The 24,281-nt window shown below is 36.0% G+C and overlaps 2 protein-coding genes and 1 long non-coding RNA gene across 8 annotated transcripts; 1 reads left to right on the forward strand and 2 right to left on the reverse strand.

Moving 5' to 3' along the window:
* Positions 1–10,187: 10,187 nt before the first annotated feature.
* Positions 10,188–16,508, reverse strand: LOC119656213 (probable cationic amino acid transporter). Of its 5 annotated transcripts, none has more exons than XM_038062608.1 (14): positions 16,043–16,319; positions 15,842–15,969; positions 14,132–14,237; positions 13,755–13,885; positions 13,549–13,702; positions 13,351–13,482; positions 12,949–13,047; positions 12,683–12,891; positions 12,448–12,619; positions 12,183–12,366; positions 11,542–12,119; positions 11,300–11,465; positions 11,012–11,240; positions 10,188–10,901 (listed from the first exon to the last, which is right to left on the reverse strand). In XM_038062608.1, the coding sequence occupies exons 4-14, from the start codon at positions 13,878–13,880 to the stop codon at positions 10,557–10,559; spliced, it is 2,394 nt and encodes a 797-aa protein (XP_037918536.1). In that variant the 5' UTR covers positions 13,881–13,885; positions 14,132–14,237; positions 15,842–15,969; positions 16,043–16,319; the 3' UTR covers positions 10,188–10,556. The 5 variants fall into 5 exon arrangements, with proteins under 5 accessions (XP_037918536.1, XP_037918534.1, XP_037918535.1 ...); XM_038062606.1 differs by having other exon boundaries at positions 15,842–15,984; XM_038062607.1 differs by having other exon boundaries at positions 15,842–15,993.
* On the forward strand, positions 13,550–14,791 carry LOC119656218. Its single transcript, XR_005250015.1, has 3 exons — positions 13,550–13,928; positions 14,119–14,251; positions 14,310–14,791. It is a non-coding gene; the product is annotated as an uncharacterized LOC119656218 (long non-coding RNA).
* A 1,309-nt stretch (positions 16,509–17,817) lies between the features above and the next one.
* On the reverse strand, positions 17,818–22,215 carry LOC119656215 (E3 ubiquitin-protein ligase ariadne-1). Of its 2 annotated transcripts, XM_038062614.1 has the most exons (9): positions 21,925–22,215; positions 20,909–21,208; positions 20,329–20,484; positions 19,771–19,830; positions 19,339–19,554; positions 18,844–19,277; positions 18,652–18,775; positions 18,368–18,594; positions 17,818–18,124 (listed from the first exon to the last, which is right to left on the reverse strand). In XM_038062614.1, the coding sequence occupies exons 2-9, from the start codon at positions 21,116–21,118 to the stop codon at positions 18,043–18,045; spliced, it is 1,509 nt and encodes a 502-aa protein (XP_037918542.1). In that variant the 5' UTR covers positions 21,119–21,208; positions 21,925–22,215; the 3' UTR covers positions 17,818–18,042. The 2 variants fall into 2 exon arrangements, with proteins under 2 accessions (XP_037918542.1, XP_037918541.1); XM_038062613.1 differs by lacking the exon at positions 21,925–22,215 and having other exon boundaries at positions 20,909–21,734.
* Between the last annotated feature and the right edge of the window lie 2,066 nt (positions 22,216–24,281).

Genomic DNA, 24,281 nt, shown 5'->3' on the forward strand with positions numbered 1-24,281 from the left:
CACAGGCTATACACTTGCTCCCAGACGCTGATACCCTCAGATCTCAAGATCACAAATCAGGTTCCTTTTCATTATTTTGCAAGTACTTAACGAGAAATTAACATTTAAATCCTCGAAAAGAGATTTTTCAGCTTTTCCTCCATTTTCGTCATCATCAAATCACAGGCTATACATTTGCTCTGAGACGCTGATACCCTCAGATCTCAAGATCACAAATCAGGTTCCTTTTCATTATTTTGCAAGTACTTAACGAGAAATTAACATTTAAATCCTACTTACGTACTTAACGAGAAATTAACATTTAAATCCTGGAAAAGTGATTTTTCAGCTTTTCCTCCATTTTCATCATCATCAAATCACAGGCTATACACTTGCTCCCAGACGCTGATACCCTCAGATCTCAAGATCACAAATCAGGTTCCTTTTCATTATTTTGCAAGTACTTAACGAGAAATTAACATTTAAATCCTGAAAAAGTGATTTTTCAGCTTTTCCTCCATTTTCGTCATCATCAAATCACAGGCTGCACACTTGCTCTCAGACGCTGATACCCTCAGATCTCAAGATCACAAATCAGGTTCCTTTTCATTATTTTGCAAGTACTTAACGAGAAATTAACATTTAAATCCTGGAAAAGTGCTTTTTCAGCTTTTCCTCCATTTTCGTCATCATCAAATCACAGGCTATACCCTTGCTCTCAGACGCTGATACCCTCAGATCTCAATATCACAAATCAGGTTCCTTTTCATTATTTTGCAAGTACTTAACGAGAAATTAACATTTAAATCCTGGAAAAGTGATTTTTCAGCTTTTCCTCTATTTTCGTCATCATCAAATCACAGGCTATACACTTGCTCTGAGACGCTGATACCCTCAGATCTCAAGATCACAAATGAGGTTCCTTTTCATTATTTTGCAAGTATTATACTTAACGAGAAATTAACATTTAAATCCTGGGAAAGTGATTTTTCAGCTTTTCCTCCATTTTCGTCATCATCAAATCACAGGCTATACACTTGCTCTCAGACGCTGATACACTCAGATCCCAAGATCACAAATCAGGTTCCTTTTCATTATTTTGAAAGTACTTAACGAGAAATTAACATTTAAATCCTGGAAAAGTGATTTTTCAGCTTTTCCTCCATTTTCGTCATCATCAAATCACAGGCTATACACTTGCTCTCAGACGCTGATACCCTCAGATCTCAAGATCACAAATCAGGTTCCTTTTCATTATTTTGCAAGTACTTAACGAGAAATTAACATTTAAATCCTCGAAAAGTGATTTTCCAGCTTTTCCTTCAGTTTCGCCATCATTAAATCACAGGCTATACACTTGCTCCCAGACGCTGATACCCTCAGATCTCAAGATCACAAATCAGGTTCCTTTTCATTATTTTGCATGTACTTAACGAGAAATTAACATTTAAATCCTGGAAAAGTGATTTTTCAGCTTTTCCTCCATTTTCGTCATCATCAACTCACAGGCTATACACTTGCTGTCAGTCGCTGATACCCTCAGATCTCAAGATCACAAATCAGGTTCCTTTTCATTATTTTGCAAGTACTTAACGAGAAATTAACATTTAAATCCTCGAAAAGTGATTTTTCAGCTTTTCCTTCATTTTCGTCATCATCAAATCACAGGCTATACACTTGCTCTCAGACGCTGATACCCTCAGATCTCAAGATCGCAAATCAGGTTCCTTTTCATTATTTTGCGAGTACTTAACGAGAAATTAACGCTTAAATCCTGGAAAAGTGATTTTTCAGCTTTTCCTCCATTTTCGTCATCATCAAATCACAGGCTATACACTTGCTCTCAGACGCTGATACCCTCAGATCTCAAGATCACAAATCAGGTTCCTTTTCATTATTTTGCGAGTACTTAACGAGAAATTAACGCTTAAATCCTGGAAAAGTGATTTTTCAGCTTTTCCTTCATTTTCGTCATCATCAAATCACAGGCTATACACTTGCTCTCAGACGCTGATACCCTCAGATCTCAAGATCGCAAATCAGGTTCCTTTTCATTATTTTGCGAGTACTTAACGAGAAATTAACGCTTAAATCCTGGAAAAGTGATTTTTCAGCTTTTCCTCCATTTTCGTCATCATCAAATCACAGGCTATACACTTGCTCTCAGACGCTGATACCCTCAGATCTCAAGATCACAAATCAGGTTCCTTTTCATTATTTTGCAAGTACTTAACAAGAAATTAACATTTAAATCCTGGAAAAGTGATTTTTCAGCTTTTCCTCCATTTTCGTCATCATCAAATCACATCAAATCACAGGCTATACACTTGCTCTCAGACGCTGATACCCTCAGATCTCAAGATCACAAATCAGGTTCCTTTTCATTATTTTGCAAGTACTTAACGAGAAATTAACATTTAAATCCTCGAAAAGTGATTTTCCAGCTTTTCCTCCAGTTTCGTCATCATCAACTCACAGGCTATACACTTGCTCTCAGACGCTGATACCCTCAGATCTCAAGATCACAAATCAGGTTCCTTTTCATTATTTTGCAAGTACTTAACGAGAAATTAACATTTAAATCCTCGAAAAGTGATTTTCCAGCTTTTCCTTCAGTTTCGCCATCATTAAATCACAGGCTATACACTTGCTCCCAGACGCTGATACCCTCAGATCTCAAGATCACAAATCAGGTTCCTTTTCATTATTTTGCATGTACTTAACAAGAAATTAACATTTAAATCCTCGAAAAGTGATTTTCCAGCTTTTCCTCCATTTTCGTCATCGTCAAATCACAGGCTATACACTTGCTCTCAGACGCTTATACCCTCAGATCTCAAGATCACAAATCAGGTTCCTTTTCATTATTTTGCAAGTACTTAACGAGAAATTAACATTTAAATCCTGGAAAAGTGATTTTTCAGCTTTTCCTCCATTTTCGTCATCATCAAATCACAGGCTATACACTTGCTCTCAGACGCTGATACCCTCAGATCTCAAGATCACAAATCAGGTTCCTTTTCATTATTTTGCAAGTACTTAACAAGAAATTAACATTTAAATCCTCGAAAAGTGATTTTCCAGCTTTTCCTCCAGTTTCGTCATCATCAAATCACAGGCTATACACTTGCTCTCAGACGCTAATACCCTCAGATCTCAAGATCACAAATCAGGTTCCTTTTCATTATTTTGCAAGTACTTAACGAGAAATTAACATTTAAATCCTCGAAAAGTGATTTTTCAGCTTTTCCTCCATTTTCGTCATCATCAAATCGCAGGCTATACACTTGCTCTCAGACGCTGCTACCCTCAGATCTCAAGATCACAAATCAGGTTCCTTTTCATTATTTTGTAAGTACTTAACGAGAAATTAACATTTAAATCCTCGAAAAGTGCTTTTTCAGCTTTTCCTCCATTTTCGTCATCATCAAATCACAGGCTATACCCTTGCTCTCAGACGCTGATACCCTCAGATCTCAATATCACAAATCAGGTTCCTTTTCATTATTTTGCAAGTACTTAACGAGAAATTAACATTTAAATCCTGGAAAAGTGATTTTTCAGCTTTTCCTCTATTTTCGTCATCATCAAATCACAGGCTATACACTTGCTCTGAGACGCTGATACCCTCAGATCTCAAGATCACAAATGAGGTTCCTTTTCATTATTTTGCAAGTATTATACTTAACGAGAAATTAACATTTAAATCCTGGGAAAGTGATTTTTCAGCTTTTCCTCCATTTTCGTCATCATCAAATCACAGGCTATACACTTGCTCTCAGACGCTGATACACTCAGATCCCAAGATCACAAATCAGGTTCCTTTTCATTATTTTGAAAGTACTTAACGAGAAATTAACATTTAAATCCTGGAAAAGTGATTTTTCAGCTTTTCCTCCATTTTCGTCATCATCAAATCACAGGCTATACACTTGCTCTCAGACGCTGATACCCTCAGATCTCAAGATCACAAATCAGGTTCCTTTTCATTATTTTGCAAGTACTTAACGAGAAATTAACATTTAAATCCTGGAAAAGTGATTTTTCAGCTTTTCCTCCATTTTCGTCATCATCAAATCACAGGCTATACACTTGCTCCCAGACGCTGATACCCTCAGATCTCAAGATCACAAATCAGGTTCCTTTTCATTATTTTGCAAGTACTTAACGAGAAATTAACATTTAAATCCTCGAAAAGAGATTTTTCAGCTTTTCCTCCATTTTCGTCATCATCAAATCACAGGCTATACATTTGCTCTGAGACGCTGATACCCTCAGATCTCAAGATCACAAATCAGGTTCCTTTTCATTATTTTGCAAGTACTTAACGAGAAATTAACATTTAAATCCTACTTACGTACTTAACGAGAAATTAACATTTAAATCCTGGAAAAGTGATTTTTCAGCTTTTCCTCCATTTTCATCATCATCAAATCACAGGCTATACACTTGCTCCCAGACGCTGATACCCTCAGATCTCAAGATCACAAATCAGGTTCCTTTTCATTATTTTGCAAGTACTTAACGAGAAATTAACATTTAAATCCTGAAAAAGTGATTTTTCAGCTTTTCCTCCATTTTCGTCATCATCAAATCACAGGCTACACACTTGCTCTCAGACGCTGATACCCTCAGATCTCAAGATCACAAATCAGGTTCCTTTTCATTATTTTGCAAGTACTTAACGAGAAATTAACATTTAAATCCTGGAAAAGTGCTTTTTCAGCTTTTCCTCCATTTTCGTCATCATCAAATCACAGGCTATACCCTTGCTCTCAGACGCTGATACCCTCAGATCTCAATATCACAAATCAGGTTCCTTTTCATTATTTTGCAAGTACTTAACGAGAAATTAACATTTAAATCCTGGAAAAGTGATTTTTCAGCTTTTCCTCTATTTTCGTCATCATCAAATCACAGGCTATACACTTGCTCTCAGACGCTGATACCCTCAGATCTCAAGATCACAAATGAGGTTCCTTTTCATTATTTTGCAAGTATTATACTTAACGAGAAATTAACATTTAAATCCTGGGAAAGTGATTTTTCAGCTTTTCCTCCATTTTCGTCATCATCAAATCACAGGCTATACACTTGCTCTCAGACGCTGATACACTCAGATCCCAAGATCACAAATCAGGTTCCTTTTCATTATTTTGAAAGTACTTAACGAGAAATTAACATTTAAATCCTGGAAAAGTGATTTTTCAGCTTTTCCTCCATTTTCGTCATCATCAAATCACAGGCTATACACTTGCTCTCAGACGCTGATACCCTCAGATCTCAAGATCACAAATCAGGTTCCTTTTCATTATTTTGCAAGTACTTAACGAGAAATTAACATTTAAATCCTGGAAAAGTGATTTTTCAGCTTTTCCTCCATTTTCGTCATCATCAAATCACAGGCTATACACTTGCTCTCAGACGCTGATACCCTCAGATCTCAAGATCACAAATCAGGTTCCTTTTCATTATTTTGCAAGTACTTAACGAGAAATTAACATTTAAATCCTGGAAAAGTGATTTTTCAGCTTTTCCTCCATTTTCGTCATCATCAACTCACAGGCTATACACTTGCTGTCAGTCGCTGATACCCTCAGATCTCAAGATCACAAATCAGGTTCCTTTTCATTATTTTGCAAGTACTTAACGAGAAATTAACATTTAAATCCTCGAAAAGTGATTTTTCAGCTTTTCCTTCATTTTCGTCATCATCAAATCACAGGCTATACACTTGCTCTCAGACGCTGATACCCTCAGATCTCAAGATCGCAAATCAGGTTCCTTTTCATTATTTTGCGAGTACTTAACGAGAAATTAACGCTTAAATCCTGGAAAAGTGATTTTTCAGCTTTTCCTCCATTTTCGTCATCATCAAATCACAGGCTATACACTTGCTCTCAGACGCTGATACCCTCAGATCTCAAGATCACAAATCAGGTTCCTTTTCATTATTTTGCAAGTACTTAACGAGAAATTAACATTTAAATCCTCGAAAAGTGATTTTCCAGCTTTTCCTCCAGTTTCGTCATCATCAAATCACAGGCTATACACTTGCTCTCAGACGCTGATACCCTCAGATCTCAAGATCACAAATCAGGTTCCTTTTCATTATTTTGCAAGTACTTAACAAGAAATTAACATTTAAATCCTGGAAAAGTGATTTTTCAGCTTTTCCTCCATTTTCGTCATCATCAAATCACATCAAATCACAGGCTATACACTTGCTCTCAGACGCTGATACCCTCAGATCTCAAGATCACAAATCAGGTTCCTTTTCATTATTTTGCAAGTACTTAACGAGAAATTAACATTTAAATCCTCGAAAAGTGATTTTCCAGCTTTTCCTCCAGTTTCGTCATCATCAACTCACAGGCTATACACTTGCTCTCAGACGCTGATACCCTCAGATCTCAAGATCACAAATCAGGTTCCTTTTCATTATTTTGCAAGTACTTAACGAGAAATTAACATTTAAATCCTCGAAAAGTGATTTTCCAGCTTTTCCTTCAGTTTCGCCATCATTAAATCACAGGCTATACACTTGCTCCCAGACGCTGATACCCTCAGATCTCAAGATCACAAATCAGGTTCCTTTTCATTATTTTGCATGTACTTAACAAGAAATTAACATTTAAATCCTCGAAAAGTGATTTTCCAGCTTTTCCTCCATTTTCGTCATCGTCAAATCACAGGCTATACACTTGCTCTCAGACGCTTATACCCTCAGATCTCAAGATCACAAATCAGGTTCCTTTTCATTATTTTGCAAGTACTTAACGAGAAATTAACATTTAAATCCTGGAAAAGTGATTTTTCAGCTTTTCCTCCATTTTCGTCATCATCAAATCACAGGCTATACACTTGCTCTCAGACGCTGATACCCTCAGATCTCAAGATCACAAATCAGGTTCCTTTTCATTATTTTGCAAGTACTTAACAAGAAATTAACATTTAAATCCTCGAAAAGTGATTTTCCAGCTTTTCCTCCAGTTTCGTCATCATCAAATCACAGGCTATACACTTGCTCTCAGACGCTAATACCCTCAGATCTCAAGATCACAAATCAGGTTCCTTTTCATTATTTTGCAAGTACTTAACGAGAAATTAACATTTAAATCCTCGAAAAGTGATTTTTCAGCTTTTCCTCCATTTTCGTCATCATCAAATCGCAGGCTATACACTTGCTCTCAGACGCTGCTACCCTCAGATCTCAAGATCACAAATCAGGTTCCTTTTCATTATTTTGTAAGTACTTAACGAGAAATTAACATTTAAATCCTCGAAAAGTGATTTTTAAGCTTTTCCTCCATTTTCGTCATCATCAAATCACAGGCGTGGTTAGGTGGTGCGTGGTTAGGGCACTGGGATAAGTTTTTCTAACCGGAAAGGTCACGGTTCAAATCTTATTGCTGAATTGTTCAATTATTTCTATTGATTATTCATCGTCATATATTAAAAATGAACATCAAAGATCGATACATACATTGGAATACATAAAGAAAATGTCTAGGATATGATGTGTGTATTTGCAATTTGAATTTTCAAAATGCCATCTATAATCGTGTATGTATCGGCGGGTAATGGGAATATCGAATACAGAAATGCTGCTCAAGGTATGTGAGCATGTTTAGGTGAGAAAGCAACTTAAGTAAAAGATTTAAATCAGAAGTGAAGCACAGGGAAACTCTCATATGGGAGACCATACTCCTAAAAATCATAGATAGGTTCTTCTATAAGGGCCATTTCTAAAATGTACCCACACGCGAGATATTCATACAGTAAAGCCTACTGATAAGACTCTGGACCGACTCTGGACCTATCCCGATACCGCACAGAATTGATACATGAAGAAGAAACATACCAAGAAGAATCAATAAAACACGTCTACGGTTAGAAGCATTGAAAATCTTTATTGAACTATTTCAAAAGTTACCTATTAATTACATGTCAGAATGGTTGATTAATTTACAAATCTTATCCACGCTTCCATCGTTGATAACAATTCCACCACTGAGGGACATCACCTAAAAAGAGACAATAATTAATACATTCGTTTCGATATTCAAATGTGAAAACAGCTCAAATTTGGCATTTGGAAATATCTTTGTAAGTTAGGATGATATAAGTATGGCAGCACTTGCTTGATCAATAAAAACAATGATCATGTAAACAACTCTAAACACATACAATACTGAAATGCGCGGGTCATGAGAAAATGGAAAGATAGAATTATTTCACACGGAGAAGAATTGACACAAACAAGCAGTAGAAAAATCAGTAAATGCAGTAACCAGTGTTCAGTCCCACAATTTAAATGTCCATAATGTACAATGAATGCATTAACGCGCGCATACTTGTGACTTTCCAAATATCATTTATTCGTCTTCATTTTAGCCAAATCTTCATAAAAATTCCTTCGAACAGAACACTCTTGTGTTTATTTTAGTTTAGCGCCGTAATCGCCAAGAGGTTGAAACTACGAGCTTGCTCTCTTCGCAGGAGGGAAATGATTTGCATGATAAAGTAAGCGCTAACACCGTACCACTTTCTACGCATTGTCGCACGTCTGATGAGCGCCTTTTGACGCTAGACATAATAACAGTCAATTTGTTGGAAAAAGCAACTTCCTCAACTATCATACAATATATACTCCATATGATTCTCCACTGAATCTAACTTTCAACAAATAACGAACAAGAAGACACATCAAGTACAGTTATATTTATATATTCCAAAGCAAGTATAACCCGTCAAGTTGTTTGCTTTCGATGCATAACAAGTTCTAATAATAGTCAATATGTTAATATGCAGTAAAATAATGGAAAAGCATGATGCTTTCAACTGGAAATATTTGTTTTATATTTTCAAACAACACTTTTTCTCTATTGGTTAAAAATGTTCAATGGTATTCTCTTGTCAACTTGAATATCTTTGTTAATTTATTCCTAAATAAATTACAATATATATTACAGGTTTGACTCTAGACTAAAATATACTCAAGATGTAGTTAGTGTATACATTTTCCACTAATTTTGCAATTTATAAATAGTAAATCAAATTCAATTTCACATTTTAACTACTAATTCCCCTTTGTAAATATTTGTAAACTTTCAATATGAATACTTTTTGTGTATAATACATCAACATTTGTATATTTTGTTTCTGAACTTATCCACTCAAATATTCAAGCAAGTGAACATTTTAGAAAATCATATACTTGCGGAATGTTTAAGGAAATGTATATACTATTATTTATGAATCATTTATAATATGTTTTCGAAAGTCAATGCGTATGTTTTCAACTAGAACAACTAGAAAGACTGAGCGGATAAAACATAGACTCCAAATATTGTAGATACTTTAGAATTGTGTCACAATATATTATTTGAAAAGAATTAAAAGTTTAGTATTAAAAAACGATTTTGCACATTTTTAGTTTAAATAGCATCATAGTTACATACTCATGTAATTTCATCACAGAACCTTTATTTTACAGACTTTTATAATAATTTAACGTTAATAAATATTTATAAAAACGATTGTGTAAATGAAATAATTTCTTTTCTAATGGACAAAATTTAGGACACGTTTTCAATCAGTGAGAGATGTAAATATCGACATTGATAAAACTTGAACTTCACTCATTCCAGCTTCTCTAACATTTAAGACAGCACATCTCACCGAAGTTTCAATCAGACTTTTCTTTGGAACGTTTTCATAGATGTAAAGAAATTCTATGGAAGATTTTTACCTGACAACCTGCTTCACATATAAGTGTTAGTTTGTAAAAGATTATGAATACTACTAAATGTCTACAGAAAAATCTTATCGATGGCGCACATCATGCATCCAAGCAGAGCAGTTATAACAAAACTTTAAAAGATTTGTTCCACAAAGAGGAACGAGATCATCAAGTTGCGATGTACACACATGGTCGCCCGCGGGCAAGATATTAATGGCTTCATGTTTTCACTTTGCAAACACTATGACTGATTTACATTACGTGGGAAATTAGGCTTGTGCAATTACGCAAACAATTCCTACATTTTGTCCACTTTTTAACTCTATGGAGAAACTAAATAATCGATGAATTGTTCTGCAAGTTTTTAATAATTTGGCGATAGCATTCATGATTTAACGGAGAACTTTAAAGTATATATTTTTAATGAATATTTCTTGCAAAATATTTACTGGTAGTGAATATTTACTGGTAGTGAATATTAAATGCTTATCATGTTTACCCTAACATTACAATCTTCATACCCCCAATGATAAAACAAATTTAATTATGGAACTATCTAAATATACAATTTTTCATCAATGATTACTTTACACTGAAGATAAGATAAGGATAGACGTACATTAATTTTGTTTTTGGAAAACAAAATTGCATATATTCAATATGACCAGAAGGTAACGAGAGTGGAATTTGATATTTGGATGACTTATTTCTGTATATGAGAGATTATATGTCCTATTCTTCTCTATCGGAAATCGACTATTATATTCGACTAAATGATGATTGCTTTTATGAAAGTTATTTGAGAAGTCTTCAAGAGTATTATTTAGTGTCCTTAATCGTCCCATGTCGGGAATTGTGATTCATCAACAAACACACTAAATCCTTCTTTCTTCACTTCAGATTGCACTTTCTCTTGCCGCAGTTGATTACTTGCTTTGCTAGAATGCTTATCCTTCTCTTTTGGTTGCGTTTGCCGTGTATTTGCAGTCTTTTGAAGACGAATTGACGGCATCATATTATTTGGTTTTCCAGCAGTCGATAAATCTCCCCACGCTTTGTTAATATCAATAGAATCCCAATTACTTGCACAGTGATTTGGCTGAGTCCAACTTTCGTCTGCCATTCGATTTTCATAGCCATGTTGATCCCACACGGCGGTTTGTTCATTTTCTTTAATCTAAAAAAGAACAACAACAAATTAACTCTATCATGTTTATAGCAACTAGACTTTTCATATTTCAGCCACTTATTCACATTTTCCTTTTCAATGTTTTTGTAGTCACTTACTTGTTGCTTTCCATACGTTTCATCAATAGTTAACTCAATTTCTTCCGTTGGATTCTCAAGAGTGCTGTGTGTTATTCCATAATAAAAATACATTATAAGTCCTAGCGTCATCCATATTGTAAATCTTACTAAAGTTAAAATGCTTAATTTAAAGATCAAATATAAGTTAACAGTAATTGCTATTGCCGGAATAAATGGTAGACCTGGTGTCAAGAACGCCAGTGCATATCTGGAAACATAGTTCGGAGAAAATTAAAATTGAAAATGATAATCAATTTTGTTTGTCACCTGTTTTGCGGCTGGCGCGATATTATTAGTAATATCACAATTATACCTATCACTAAACATGAAAATACAAATCCAGCAAATGAACCGGTCCACCCAACAGCAGCGAATAGATCCAAAAAGAAAACGAATATGTACAAGATGCCTACTAACTTGGTTACGTACATCCCTAAAATTCAAATTACAAAGATTTAGCGGTCGTCGTGATTTCATATGAGCATGTGAAATTTCACTAACAAACGTACCACTCTCATTTGTTGCTGGTCCGGGATTTACCCATGGGAATAAACCCGGGCATAGATATGCATATTCTTGAAATTTCCGACCAATCAGGCTTAGCCCGATTGTGTCAAATGCTGTGGCACTTCCTGTAGGTCCTGTCGGTGCGCCGTGAACACTCCCATAGAATTTATTTTCTGAGCGGTCTGATACAAGAAATTGATCATCCCGACCTAAATACCCCTCGGGACTATCATCAATGAAGGAATCATCCGAGTCTGGAGAGCCTCGCGTTACACGTTTCACAGTGAAATTGTTCTTTGTCAACACTTCAGTAGTTATAGCTGATGGATCCGGGGTGCTTGGTGGTTGCGGCGTTCTCAACTGCACTGGCAATAAATCCACTAATGAGGTACTATGAGGCTGATATCGTAATACAAGGACACAAGTCGACACTAATGTATAAGCCAGTAGAGTCCCGATAGACATCATTTCTACGAGAATTTCAAGTCGAACGGTTAAGGCAACAAGCGCAGCCGCCAATCCACTCCCAATCGTAGCAAGTCCAGGTGCATTTGTTCTCCCCCACAAATGAGAAAGCTGTCTGCATTCACGTTCAATTCCGTTTCATTAATTTCACGTTTCAGTATAGACATATATATCTTACCTAAATACTAATCCATCATTTGCCATAGCATATATTACTCGAGGCATCGGGAACATTGAACCAAACATTGCCACTGATAGTCCCGCCGTAGCTCCTATTGCGACAACTGCTCGACATTTCGGAGCCCCTACGTACGTCCACATTTGAACAAGTGCCGATCCACTGTCAACGTGATCGTATGGAACTGAAAATTCATTTCGAAACCATTAATTCAATTTTTAAGGCAAATTCAACTGAACACAAAGCAATTGCATAACCCACGCACCTATCAATGTTAATATGAAACTGCTTGAAACATATGCAATCAAAACTATAATAAGCGAACCAACTATAGCTTTCGGAATACTTTTCTGAGGGCTGTGAGCTTCTTCACCCGTGGTTGCGATTATGTCAAAACCAATGAATGCGTAAAAGCAGGTAGCGGCCCCTGTAAAAACCTGTAAACAATCACTCATTTAAATAAATTGGGCAAAGTATGATAGGTGCTTATCACAGCTTACTCCACTCCAGCCGTACGGTAAGAATCCTTGATGCTCAGTCCATGTAGTCGTATCCACATAAAAAAGACCGGCACTCATTATAAAAACCCACGATGCCAAATTCACAGTGTTCAAGGTATTGTTGAAAAGAACTGACTTACTAGCCCCCAAGGCCAATACAAAAGTCATCAGCAATGTTATAGAGAAAGCAATGAAATCAGGTGGACGACCTAAAACAACATGCACAATTAAATTTTTCAAAATATACCCAAATCAACTTCATTAACCAAATATTGTGCCAACTGATGCCTCGATACTGCGTCCTATAGCTCCCCCAGATAATGAATCAAAACTAGCGCTCAATGCACAAGCGCACGCACTTGTTCCTACAAATAAAAAAATATTTCAATCACACCACTTAAATATGTACTTCTACTTTTTTCTCTCAGATTCAATAAACCGACAGTTGCAAGCTGTACAAAACAAAAAAAAAGATATTGACATATCAAAACTCACATCAACAGCACGGTAATCAAACTTGTGAATATTAACCGCAGTAAACAACTACTAACAGTTCGGATTTCTATAATACTAAACGATCTTAAAATGAAAAACCATTTGATTCGAGCATTGGATGCATGTGACAACTCTCACTTCCCTATTTCAACATAATGTCAGATCGATATTACCTATCAAATACTCAAGAATCATGTTCCATCCTATTACGAATGCAACGAACTCTCCAACAGTTACATATGAATACATATATGCCGAGCCAGATGTATGCGGTACCCGGACTCCGAATTCAGCATAACATGCACCTATAAATTCAATTTCATATTTGAGAAAAAAATCTTTGATGACTTTTCCAACAAATTTCACATTACCTGAGAATATACTTGCAACAGCAGCTATAAAAAAGCTGAAAACTACTCCCGGCCCGGCAATATTTTTCGCCACCATACCGGCAACTAGATACATCCCAGTGCCACAGCAAGATCCAATACCAAGAGATGTTAAATCCAAAGTCGTTAAACATTTCTAAAGTGAATAGTAGTAAGTTCGTATATTCAATGAAAATAGTTGGACTTACCGTGAGCTTAGGTTTTGCACTTCGTGGATCGTCTCCTTGAAGTGTTCTTAAGTCTTTCGTCCGGACAAGTTTTGAAAAAAGTGTTACTCCAGATCCAACTCGAGGCATAGGAAAGGGCAGCTTCATGATTTCTAGAAACATGTAATTTTCTTATCAGTGTAAAATTTACAAAAGGTAAATATTTCTACGCTTTTATTCCAAAGCAATAAAATAAATGTTTTCCATTAAGAACAACATTTTGCGTAAGAGCAAGACAAGATTTTAACAGTATAATAGTTTATTGAAAAAGTCTATTAAGAAGGAAACTACTAGCAATATATTCCAAGCTATTACAATACTTTACATGAAAATATTAATTTTCCAGTGTTATCAATTACCTGTTTATTTTTCGACGATTGTGAATTATATATTTGGTGCGAAACAAGCGTCCTGAGAGAGTTCCACTACGACTTAATCAATAAGATCCTGCTACTCACTAATTTCCTATTGGAATTGAGGTAAAAATAAAAGTTCGTTTCAATTTATTCACATGGTAAATGTTATTAATCAGTGCAGGAGTAAGATGAAAATAATAGTTCAAATAAATCAACACTTGTTGAGCATCAGGAAATGTCGTCAATGGTACAACAGGCCAGGTCCGACAAGTTGAGTAGTCTAAATATCAATTATAATCACATTGGATAGACTTTTACGAGTGCATATGAGACACAATCGAAATTGATGTAGAATGCTATAATGTGATGCGGACAAATAGCAAAATCTGGAGCTCGCCTTATAAGTTTGAATCCTTCACGTTAGGATAGAGCAAAGCAACTCCCTAACCTCATTGGAATCTCAAATTGACCCATATTGTCAATAATAATTTTATTGAATTTTATTATGTTAATAAATGCGTCCAACTTTGGTAACTTCGATTTTACATTGACATTGTAACTGTCTTCTTAAAGAAAGAAACAATTAAATATGTTTCGAACATTACCTACTATTCCTAATATTTCAGTTCGCGTATAGCCTGCCACTTCAAGCGAACTGGAAAGTACTTTGCACATATCACCATTCTTCAAAGATACCCCTTTGCATTCATAATCAATTACAGTTCTCGCCATTGTGAACACTTCCACTTTTGCTTCATGGACCTTACGCACGTTGTATTTTTATCTAAGGAAACTCTATCATCTATCTTCAATTCCTGTAATGATTGCTACTGTGCACCCACGCTAGAATGGGTCCTTTAAACATGATCTATAAAACTGTGTACAATTTGGATATAATGGTAATCATAAGTCATCCTACAAACAGTTGTCGGGGAAATTGTGCAATGTGAGAGAAGCTTCATCAACTTCGAGTACTAGAAAAAAGAATTTTTCTAAACGGACGCTTATAATACGTTGAACAAAGCCTCTTTAGAGACACTATTCGCTGAGCAGACTTCTCTCCTTCTGAAGTATGGGTTGTTCTTAACCGAAAATCGACTTTGGTGATTTGTCAAAAAAAAATTAGCCTGGCGAGTGCCCTCCCCTATGATTTTAAAAACTAGTAATCTTTTCGAATAGGCAAATGTTCGTTGAATCATGTTATATAATGTAAAATTTACGAGAAATTTATAAATTGCAATTCACACTACGTAATCATCAAGCTTTTGAATTTGTTAGTAACTTTCATTTTGCTCTTTAATAGTCCTTCGAAGATTGCGAATCTGCCAGTCGCATTACAATTTCTGTCTACTTCGGTTAACCAATTTTCCTGAGATGATTGCTTATTTTTTTCTTTCAAAGAGACTTACGCTTCTCTGTATATCAAATCGTAGATTTATTCTTCCGCGGGTTTCCAAAGCGAATGTAACATTTTATATCCTACAACAGGCACTATAGATAATGGGAAGGAACTCCAACAACACAAAAAATCAATTTCACCCACATTGCTGGGTGAAAGCTTCAGAAGAATATGGACCGAAGACAGCCGTGATATTACCAACAACTCCTTAATCTTTCACTTGTACAAAAACAGCAAATGCCGCGAATAGATAAATTCCCAACGAAATGGAAATATGCTTTACTTCATGTAAAGTATATTTAAAATGGAATCACCTTTCTCAGTCAAAGCACCTAGAATAAGGCGATTTCCACTCCCAGGTCGAGCACTATTTCTTTTTACTGATAACGGGATCCCTTTATTTTTTTCCGCTGCGCTGCTGAGTATTTCTTCCAGCATTAATCTATAGCGAGAAAAGCTGCACTCACTATTAAACATCAAATACAGCACCGAAACTAAATTTCATTCGCACTCACACCAATCACTTGTCGCGCTACTAAAATGTAAAATCCATTTACATTTCTTATTTCGCGATCTCGTCTGCAAAAATTTCCCCATCCGATTCAAATGCGCCTCTTCGCAGACTGCTCTTCAAAAAACCTTTACAAAGGTTGCGATGGATGGGTTTAGGTTGAAAGGCGATCAACTTGCAAAATTTAAACACGACCAGATGTGTGGATTACTTTAACCGGCGCCATTTTCTATTTGATAATTCGAAAATGAAAGCAAAGGAAGCAGACAAGGACAGGATGGGCAGTTGGCGCGTTAAAGCACAAGAATGAAAGATATCCTCTTTTCTGCCATCCGAGAGGACATACCTTAGAGCTTTCTAACACACCAAACGCAAGGGGAATTCTCCTCAACACTAACCCTTGTCACGTGCAATTGCATGATTTGCGGTCAAATGTTAGTACTTTATGTGGTGGATTTTCACTTTTAAATGTCATACATATGTACGTAATGCACAGTGAGTGAACCTTACAGACTGTGTACTATCCTTCGCCGTGAGCTTTCATTCAAGATTTGTGAGCTTATACAAGTACAAAATGTCAAACGCGTTAACATCGCATACTCAACAAGTATACCATCTTATGGCAACATTTCATCCTAGTGGATTCATGCCAACAGGATAAAGGGCTAGAAAGAAAAAACCATAGGAGACAAAAACATGTTTTCAACTGGAAGAGGCCACTCGCAATATCAAAATACTACATTGAATGCTTTGCTCTTCACATTTGGAGAGATGCAAGGCGCATGTCTAGTATCTGTTGCTCCTTTCGCTGAGCTTTTTACTGCTGACCAGGAAAAGAAGACTTTGACATTCCTCCAATATACATCAACCAATGCACATTCTTGCAGGAACACAATGTTCATCAACTATGCACATCACTGCCGGAAAAAAATATTAAGTATACAGTACAAAATTTCACGCGATACAAGCTTATCAAGATATGTCTACAAAATATAGATCATAGCATACTAGTCTTAGCAATGTACGAAACAGAATAAAATTAACCTTCCTTTTCCATTTTCCTCAGGATCTAAATATATTAGCAAATAATTGGCAGAGTCCAGCCTACGTTTTAAAGAGAATGTGATTTTATTACATTAATATATGTTGAGCTGCTCTCAAAGTGAACGACTCATCCCGCTTATGATACTCTTAACATCTCAAGGCCGGAAAACACCATTCTGTACAAATTCCACTGATTACTTTTGAAATAAAGTTTCGATTCCGATACATTCATATTTTGGGGCTGTAACCCTCGAAATACACTCGAAGTGGCTGAAGTGCCTTCAGAAGCACCAATCCAATGATATAAATTGTTTTCAATAATATGCTGAATTTACTACTATATTTAATAGACAAAAAACAGCAGAAGACCGCAAACATGGCAATAATGGCATCCATTAGCCTCTACCTAGCTAAAGGAGAAATCGGACATCCTATGCAAAGCATCAAAACCAAAAACAGCATCAATAGGTCTGACTATCTACAGAACATCGTACTGCCCAATGAATCACAAAAGACAGTGCAATTGGTCACATTACTTGATGTATTTTCATTCAGATTTGGAAAGTCGCCTCCATGTATACATATAAGACAGTTGTAAAGCATCGAATAAGTATGTTGTCAAGATTGCAAATACATAGTTACTCAACTGGTTTAAACCGTCATTACCCTGAAATTTCAGAAACATACCAAGTTTTACAAATAGAAAATTCTTCTATTATTACAGCTTCGCACATATTTAACGTTATCCATATTTATCGGCTTTGTCAAATTTTATTCAATTTTCCTTACTACTGCTAATTATCCTTAATTATTAATATATCTCTCAGATTTTAAATATTTTTCTTTTTCAATTTTTATTATAACAAAGAAGATTTTTTAAATATTTTGCTTTCATATAATTTTAATTATAATAAACATTTTTTTCGAGTTTGATCGAAATCGTTCTGATGCTCTTAATTATCATTCTGTATAGTCCCACCAATCTTTCTCGTATCCTTCGTGGACATGGTCAAGTAACACCTTGCGACGCTTTTCGCAGTATCTACAAAAAAAGACAAATTAATTTTAGCAAGTCTGAGTAATTGAAGCACCAGAAAAGTAGTAGATTCATTGAAAAAGATCGAAATTTGACATATGAGACGAGTTATTTTTGGCAAATTATTTAAACACAATAATTTCAAATGCACTGGTTATGTACGAAATCTAGAAAAGTAAAAGTACACATCTACTCTCAAATAGCAATATGTCCAAGCTCTTTCATTTATCACATCCTCATAACACTTACCTATATTTATCTTGCACTTTTTGTTTAATATCGGCTAGATTTTCTGATGTTATATCACGTTCGAGATATTCGGACAGCTTTTCGGTAGCTGTCTCCAAATCTTTTTGGTTATCCTCAAAGATCATCGATTGATTATTTTTTTTGAGGTAGTACGCAAATACGTATGTGCACATTAATGTTTGGCGACATTGGCAAAGAATATCCACAGCCTTTTTCAGAAACTGAACCTAAACGAAAATTCGTTTATATTTAGAAAAACATATTCCTCATAATTGATCACTTACTTCTATCCAAGACATATTATGTTGCTGCATCTCTTCCATTTTATGCTTAACGGAAGCATATAATTTGTTCTCAAATTTTAAGGATTGCATATGGTTCATATAACGATTGTAATAGTGCAAATATCTGCAAAGTCATATGAAATTCATTCTTACTAATAAACGGTGATAGGACTAACGCTTAACATTGCCAACCTTGAGAGTGATGACCGTAGTTTTTCCTGTGCATCGCGTGCTGCTCGGGCCTCATCTTCATCATATCTGTTGCAGTTGTACCAAGACGATCCGTGAGGTTCCCATGAACCAAGGCATACCCAACAAAAATCGTGCTTGCAATTTTGATTTTTACACACCATATGATTACAACCACCATCCTTTTCTATTGTCACATTACACTTCGGGCATTCCTTCGTATTCGCTGCAATCCAGTTTGATGTTTCCGAATCATCGTCACATTTCTTAAGCCACTTTTTAAGTAATCGGCATTGCACCGGGTCATGCCAATTTTCTCCGCAGTCGAAACAGAACGTATGCCCACATTTACACACCACGGGCCGGGCATCTACATATGATACTTTAATTGCATACGTACAATCCGCCGAAGGACACCAGCGGAGTAATCTATTGCACTAAATTAGAAGAAAATATAAGTGACATTAAATGTCCATTATTTCTTTATGTATTGTGTACCTCGACAAAACTATTTGTTATTAGGTGTTGATATTTCACTCTAACTTTGGCATCCGGCACAAGTTTTGTGACAGTTACGTCATCAACTAGAATATCACATCCGTGTGCAGCACAAGAAATCGACTGGCCAACCCCTTCTTCCATTATTTTTGTCGTCAAATATTCACCCCAACACTGTTTACAAAATCTGTGGCCACATTCTAAACCGGTCATCATCTAAAAAATCACACAATGTTATTTCTAGACCTTGTTACATTTTCTTTCACAATTCCAAGAACATATAACCCTGAATGATAAAATTCACATCTTCTTTTATTTGGCCACATTATCTAATTTTGAACAGCATTCCCGCTAAGAATCCATATATTCCCGGAGCTGGTTAGAGACACCTCCGCTGATAATATTACCATTCAGGGTTACAGTTAAACTTACACCAGATGGATTTCGTGAAAAGCATATTTCACATATTTCGTCTGTTGTCGATTTTGTTACCTTTAAAAAAAAAATGTTACGATTCAAACTAAACGGTTTGTTTGCCTTCTGCTATTAAATAAATAAATTACTCAAGTTTCCATTAGCCTGCCCAAATTTGAATTCCAGTTTTTTTTTGTGGGCACTCAATAGAACAGTAAATCTCCACTATTCTTTATTACCAATTGATTATGCGATGGAAGATTCAACTTAATACCTCAGATGAACAAGAAATCCTGACATCACAGCTAACTTCGCCTTTATGTACTTCTCGGCGTCAAGTGAAACTTACTTACGACGTACAGGGTTGGTGCATGAACGGCACATTGGCTAATAGGAAATCAATCGAATTTGGCCTTGGCAATGGAGAAGCACAAATATGGCAAGTTCATATTGCCTTTAATACCGAAAGTCCCTAAACGATCGATTGAACATATCCGAAACATAAAAGCCATATTGCATTCACAGGTAATGGAAACCTACTCCTAACTTTAAACGCATAACCAAACAAATCGTTACCTTTGGTACACTAATTGTATTGGGCTTATTGAAGGGATTAACGACGTGTGCATCTTGAAAAAACTTGTCCTCATTTCCGTCAAAATATTTTTCCATCAGCTTTTCTTTGTCCCATTTGAAATGATTCAACAATATCCTTGTTATTGTCCGAGGCAGCTGCAACATATGATAGGTTAGTTTTAATATGTTAATGCGATTGGCATTGCGCGAATCGAATTGCGAAAATGAATGATAGAATATATTGAGATATGCGAACGTTGTCGCTGCAAGCAGTCCAGTAAACATTGAGCTCCCCTTAGTGGCATTGCCATGAAATCTGCAGAAAATACCTGCAAACAGCCTCAAAGTCAGTTTCGCCAGTCACTTCAAAGTTTTGGAGGCAGTCATCCAAGTACTACAAATAATAATTTCGCAACAACATCAAATTATAGTGGTACAAGGAGTTTTGTAAATATAAACTGAATCATAATGAGGTCGGCAGAAGCGTTATGGTGACCTCATATTGGAGTCAGCTGTAGCAGCAACAACGCCGAAACTACAAAAGATCAAACGTAAAATCGCGATTTGACACAATACTCACATTAACCACGCCGTTGACGTCGCTAATACTATCGACCATATCCTGCACAATTTGATCTGTTGTCAATACCTCATAGTGATATTCCTCGGGTTCAGTTTGACGTTCGCGTGAACTGCTAATGTCGACCTCCATTGCGAAGTCATCATCGCCACTCGAAACGTTTCCCGAGTCTACATTGTCATTGTCAAAAGTATCCTCATCCGAATCCATTTTCCTATTACTCCTGGACGACTTGGACAAATGTCAATGTTTTCCTGCTGCAGAATCAGTAAACCAAAAGTAGTCCTATATCAACGCAACCTGAAATCGTATTTTCGTTCGCCCTTTAGTCGTAGATTACTCCTGCAAGCAGCGGGGTCTTATCACGCGATGCGTCCTGTTGGTTTGCGATATTCACCAATTAAATTTTTACAGCGCTTGTCACCAACTCGAAAACTCAGATTGCAGCGGAAAAAAGTTCAAAAGTTTTGAACATATGAAGGCAAAATTTCCTTGATTCGAAGATGATTAACGACAGCGCAGAGAAACACAACAGAACACTAACACCATTGCACCCAAACGTCACTCGATTAGCAACCCACTGTACGAATGCTGCTCTGACAATCTTCCATCTGGGAAGTGCACTCATACAATTCTAATTGCGTATCGCACTTGCAACACAGCTTCAAACTCAACGGCGCAGAATCCCAAAGCGATAAACTCATAACATCTGACCCCACAAAAATATTTATATCGAAATCAAAATAAACTTAGACGAGCATTCCCTATCCTCCGTTTAATATTTGCCAGCGAAATTTCCCTAGAACTTTGCTATTGTGAACTCACACACACCACCTACGAACCACCACTTTCCGAACTTACCACTCGAACCGCGCTGATGCGGCGCATGTGAATTTCGAGATTGCAGATGTCACGAAACTTTAGTCGAACGCAGCTTTCAAAGGCGCGAATTTCGAATCGACATGTCAAGCGCAAGTTCAACAGGACTCACCGTTTCTTCAACGCTTTCTACTTACAATAGTTGATTAAATGATGGAAGTTTGATTAGATTTGTTGACGGATATTTATGCAGTTCTGTTTTGGAATTTATTTTTTTTTTTTGATGATTTTTTTTTCGATTTGAATTTTTCTTTTTTTTTTTTTAAGGTAATACTGAAAGTGGTCAATTGCCTACGTAAACAGTTCCAAACGTTTTTCTCCAATGTATTCTAATTCTGTTCTCTATTCGGTAAAAATCCGAGGCTCTCAGTTTTGTTGTTGGAGGCATGACGTTTTAGGCATGTCATCTGATTTCCTCTGAACAAACGCCGATAGCTGGGTCTATAGGTGCCGAAAGCCTGCTAAGAGTACGAATACAGTATTTAAATACTGGAAATCTCGGTGATAAAAATCCAAAAGAATTTTTAAGCCCATGAGTGTCATAATTTACGGAGCAAACAATCTTCCCCATCGGATAGTTTAATCATTTATTGATTCAATATTAGACTTCTGTCCGATACACCTCTTTCCAATTTTTTTTTTAAACAGCTTGTGTACTTTTTCAATCTACATATTTAAAGTCATATGAATTCTATTTCGATCAACTATACCAAGAAAAATTTCAATTTTATATATATGATTTTAAGGGGTTCGAAACAGAATCTTGATTCTTAGAATTGAAACCAATAGTCTTAAAATAAGAATGGCAATGTATCTTTTATTCTTGTCCATTTTTGTGAAAAATTTAGCAAACGGATGATATCGGAAGCAGCCATCAATTCCCATAATTTTAAATTCCAGAACTCAAAATATTACTTTTATATTTCAGATTCTCCTTCCAGTATGCAAAATATAAAGCCTCATAGGTGCTACATATATCAGAAACACTACCCGACAGTGCAATATTTGCAATTTAGTCGTTTATTGTTGTATTTCTGTAATGAGACTTAATTTCGTTTAATGATATCCGTTGGAGATTTAAGACTAAACACTGGAATTATAAACGGCTTGTCGTATTTTTATTTAGTTTAGTTTCATATCATCGGAAAATTTGAAAGTTCCAAAAATAGGATCTTTTTTTCTGACTGAGATAATGGTGTGTATAAAAAAGCTAATTCATGAAAAGGGCCTTACTGTTGCTTTGTAGGATGGGAAAAATGAATCAAATTAAAATTTTATAATAATTACAAACAGAGCTTCTGGTACGAGTGATTTCATTTAGAGTAAGAACGTTTCATCGACAGATAAATTATAGGGGCCTTAAAGTCCAAAAACTAACTGAAAAACAACTGTCCATGAACCGCTTCCAAAAAAAGACAGAAGTGGAATGGTGTGGTTTGGCGTGGGACTTCTGGAAACTAATTGTTTTCACTAAAGAGTCTGAATTCCACTTATGAGGATCTGAGAGCCTAATCTGCATCTCACCTGCCATACATATTCTCAACCCTAGGACTAAAACAATATCAATTAAAATTATGTAAATATCTCCTTCCGACAGAATTCATTTTTTTCACGATTTCACGCGAAAAAATTATAGCTGAACAGACTTCGCTTGAGCATATGATTTTAAATATATAGAATACAACTGATGTATTCCAGGGATCAGCAATGCCTAGTCTACCTAAACTACCCCTAACAAAAACAGAAAGAATCGGAGACACCTTCCAAACATCAGTCGCTATTTCCTTCCATGATTCTTACCAAAGCTGTAGAAAGCCCAGATAAATCGCGTTCGAGGCAATAGTCTCAAGGCAGGCGTCATTTAAATCTGGAATGGTAGGTCGCGATTCCTGTGTATAGAAAGTTTTTAAATCGTGCTATATACGTTTGCGTATGTGTGTGTACCTGTATGTAAAGCTCATAAGCCCGCGAATTCACGCTGGTGAACAGTTTGTCGCGGCTAGAATAAAGCATTTGTACATGTCGTTTCTTCGCCCGCATGAATACTTAACACGTATTAGGGTATATTGGAGCATTATGCTCAGCGTATATGCTTATAAACTCGATATCATAGATAAAAGCTGTTCAAGGAAAAGCATTTTAATTATATGCGTTAGTACCCATCACAAGAGTATCAATAGAAGGAAAAAGCTGCTAGCCGTATCCACCTTCCCAAGTTTCCTCATACATACCGTAGTTCTTGCAGCCATTACGTAAGGTGAAATCCACATTTAACGTTTATTTATATAGCATGTAAACTAATGGGAAAAACATTTTTTTTTTAATCAGACCGTACACTTCTTCACACTTCATATATATGTATACCCAAAGTATACAATTCAATCGCATATGAGCTAATTATGCAAACTGCACACATATGTACATATATCGTGGAGAAAATTCATTTAGGCACATATTTACGGCAATTCCACTTGCAATTAAAAAAGAGTTGCTG

This window comes from Hermetia illucens, chromosome 4 (genome assembly GCF_905115235.1).
Source record: "Hermetia illucens chromosome 4, iHerIll2.2.curated.20191125, whole genome shotgun sequence".
NCBI lineage: Eukaryota > Metazoa > Arthropoda > Insecta > Diptera > Stratiomyidae > Hermetia > Hermetia illucens.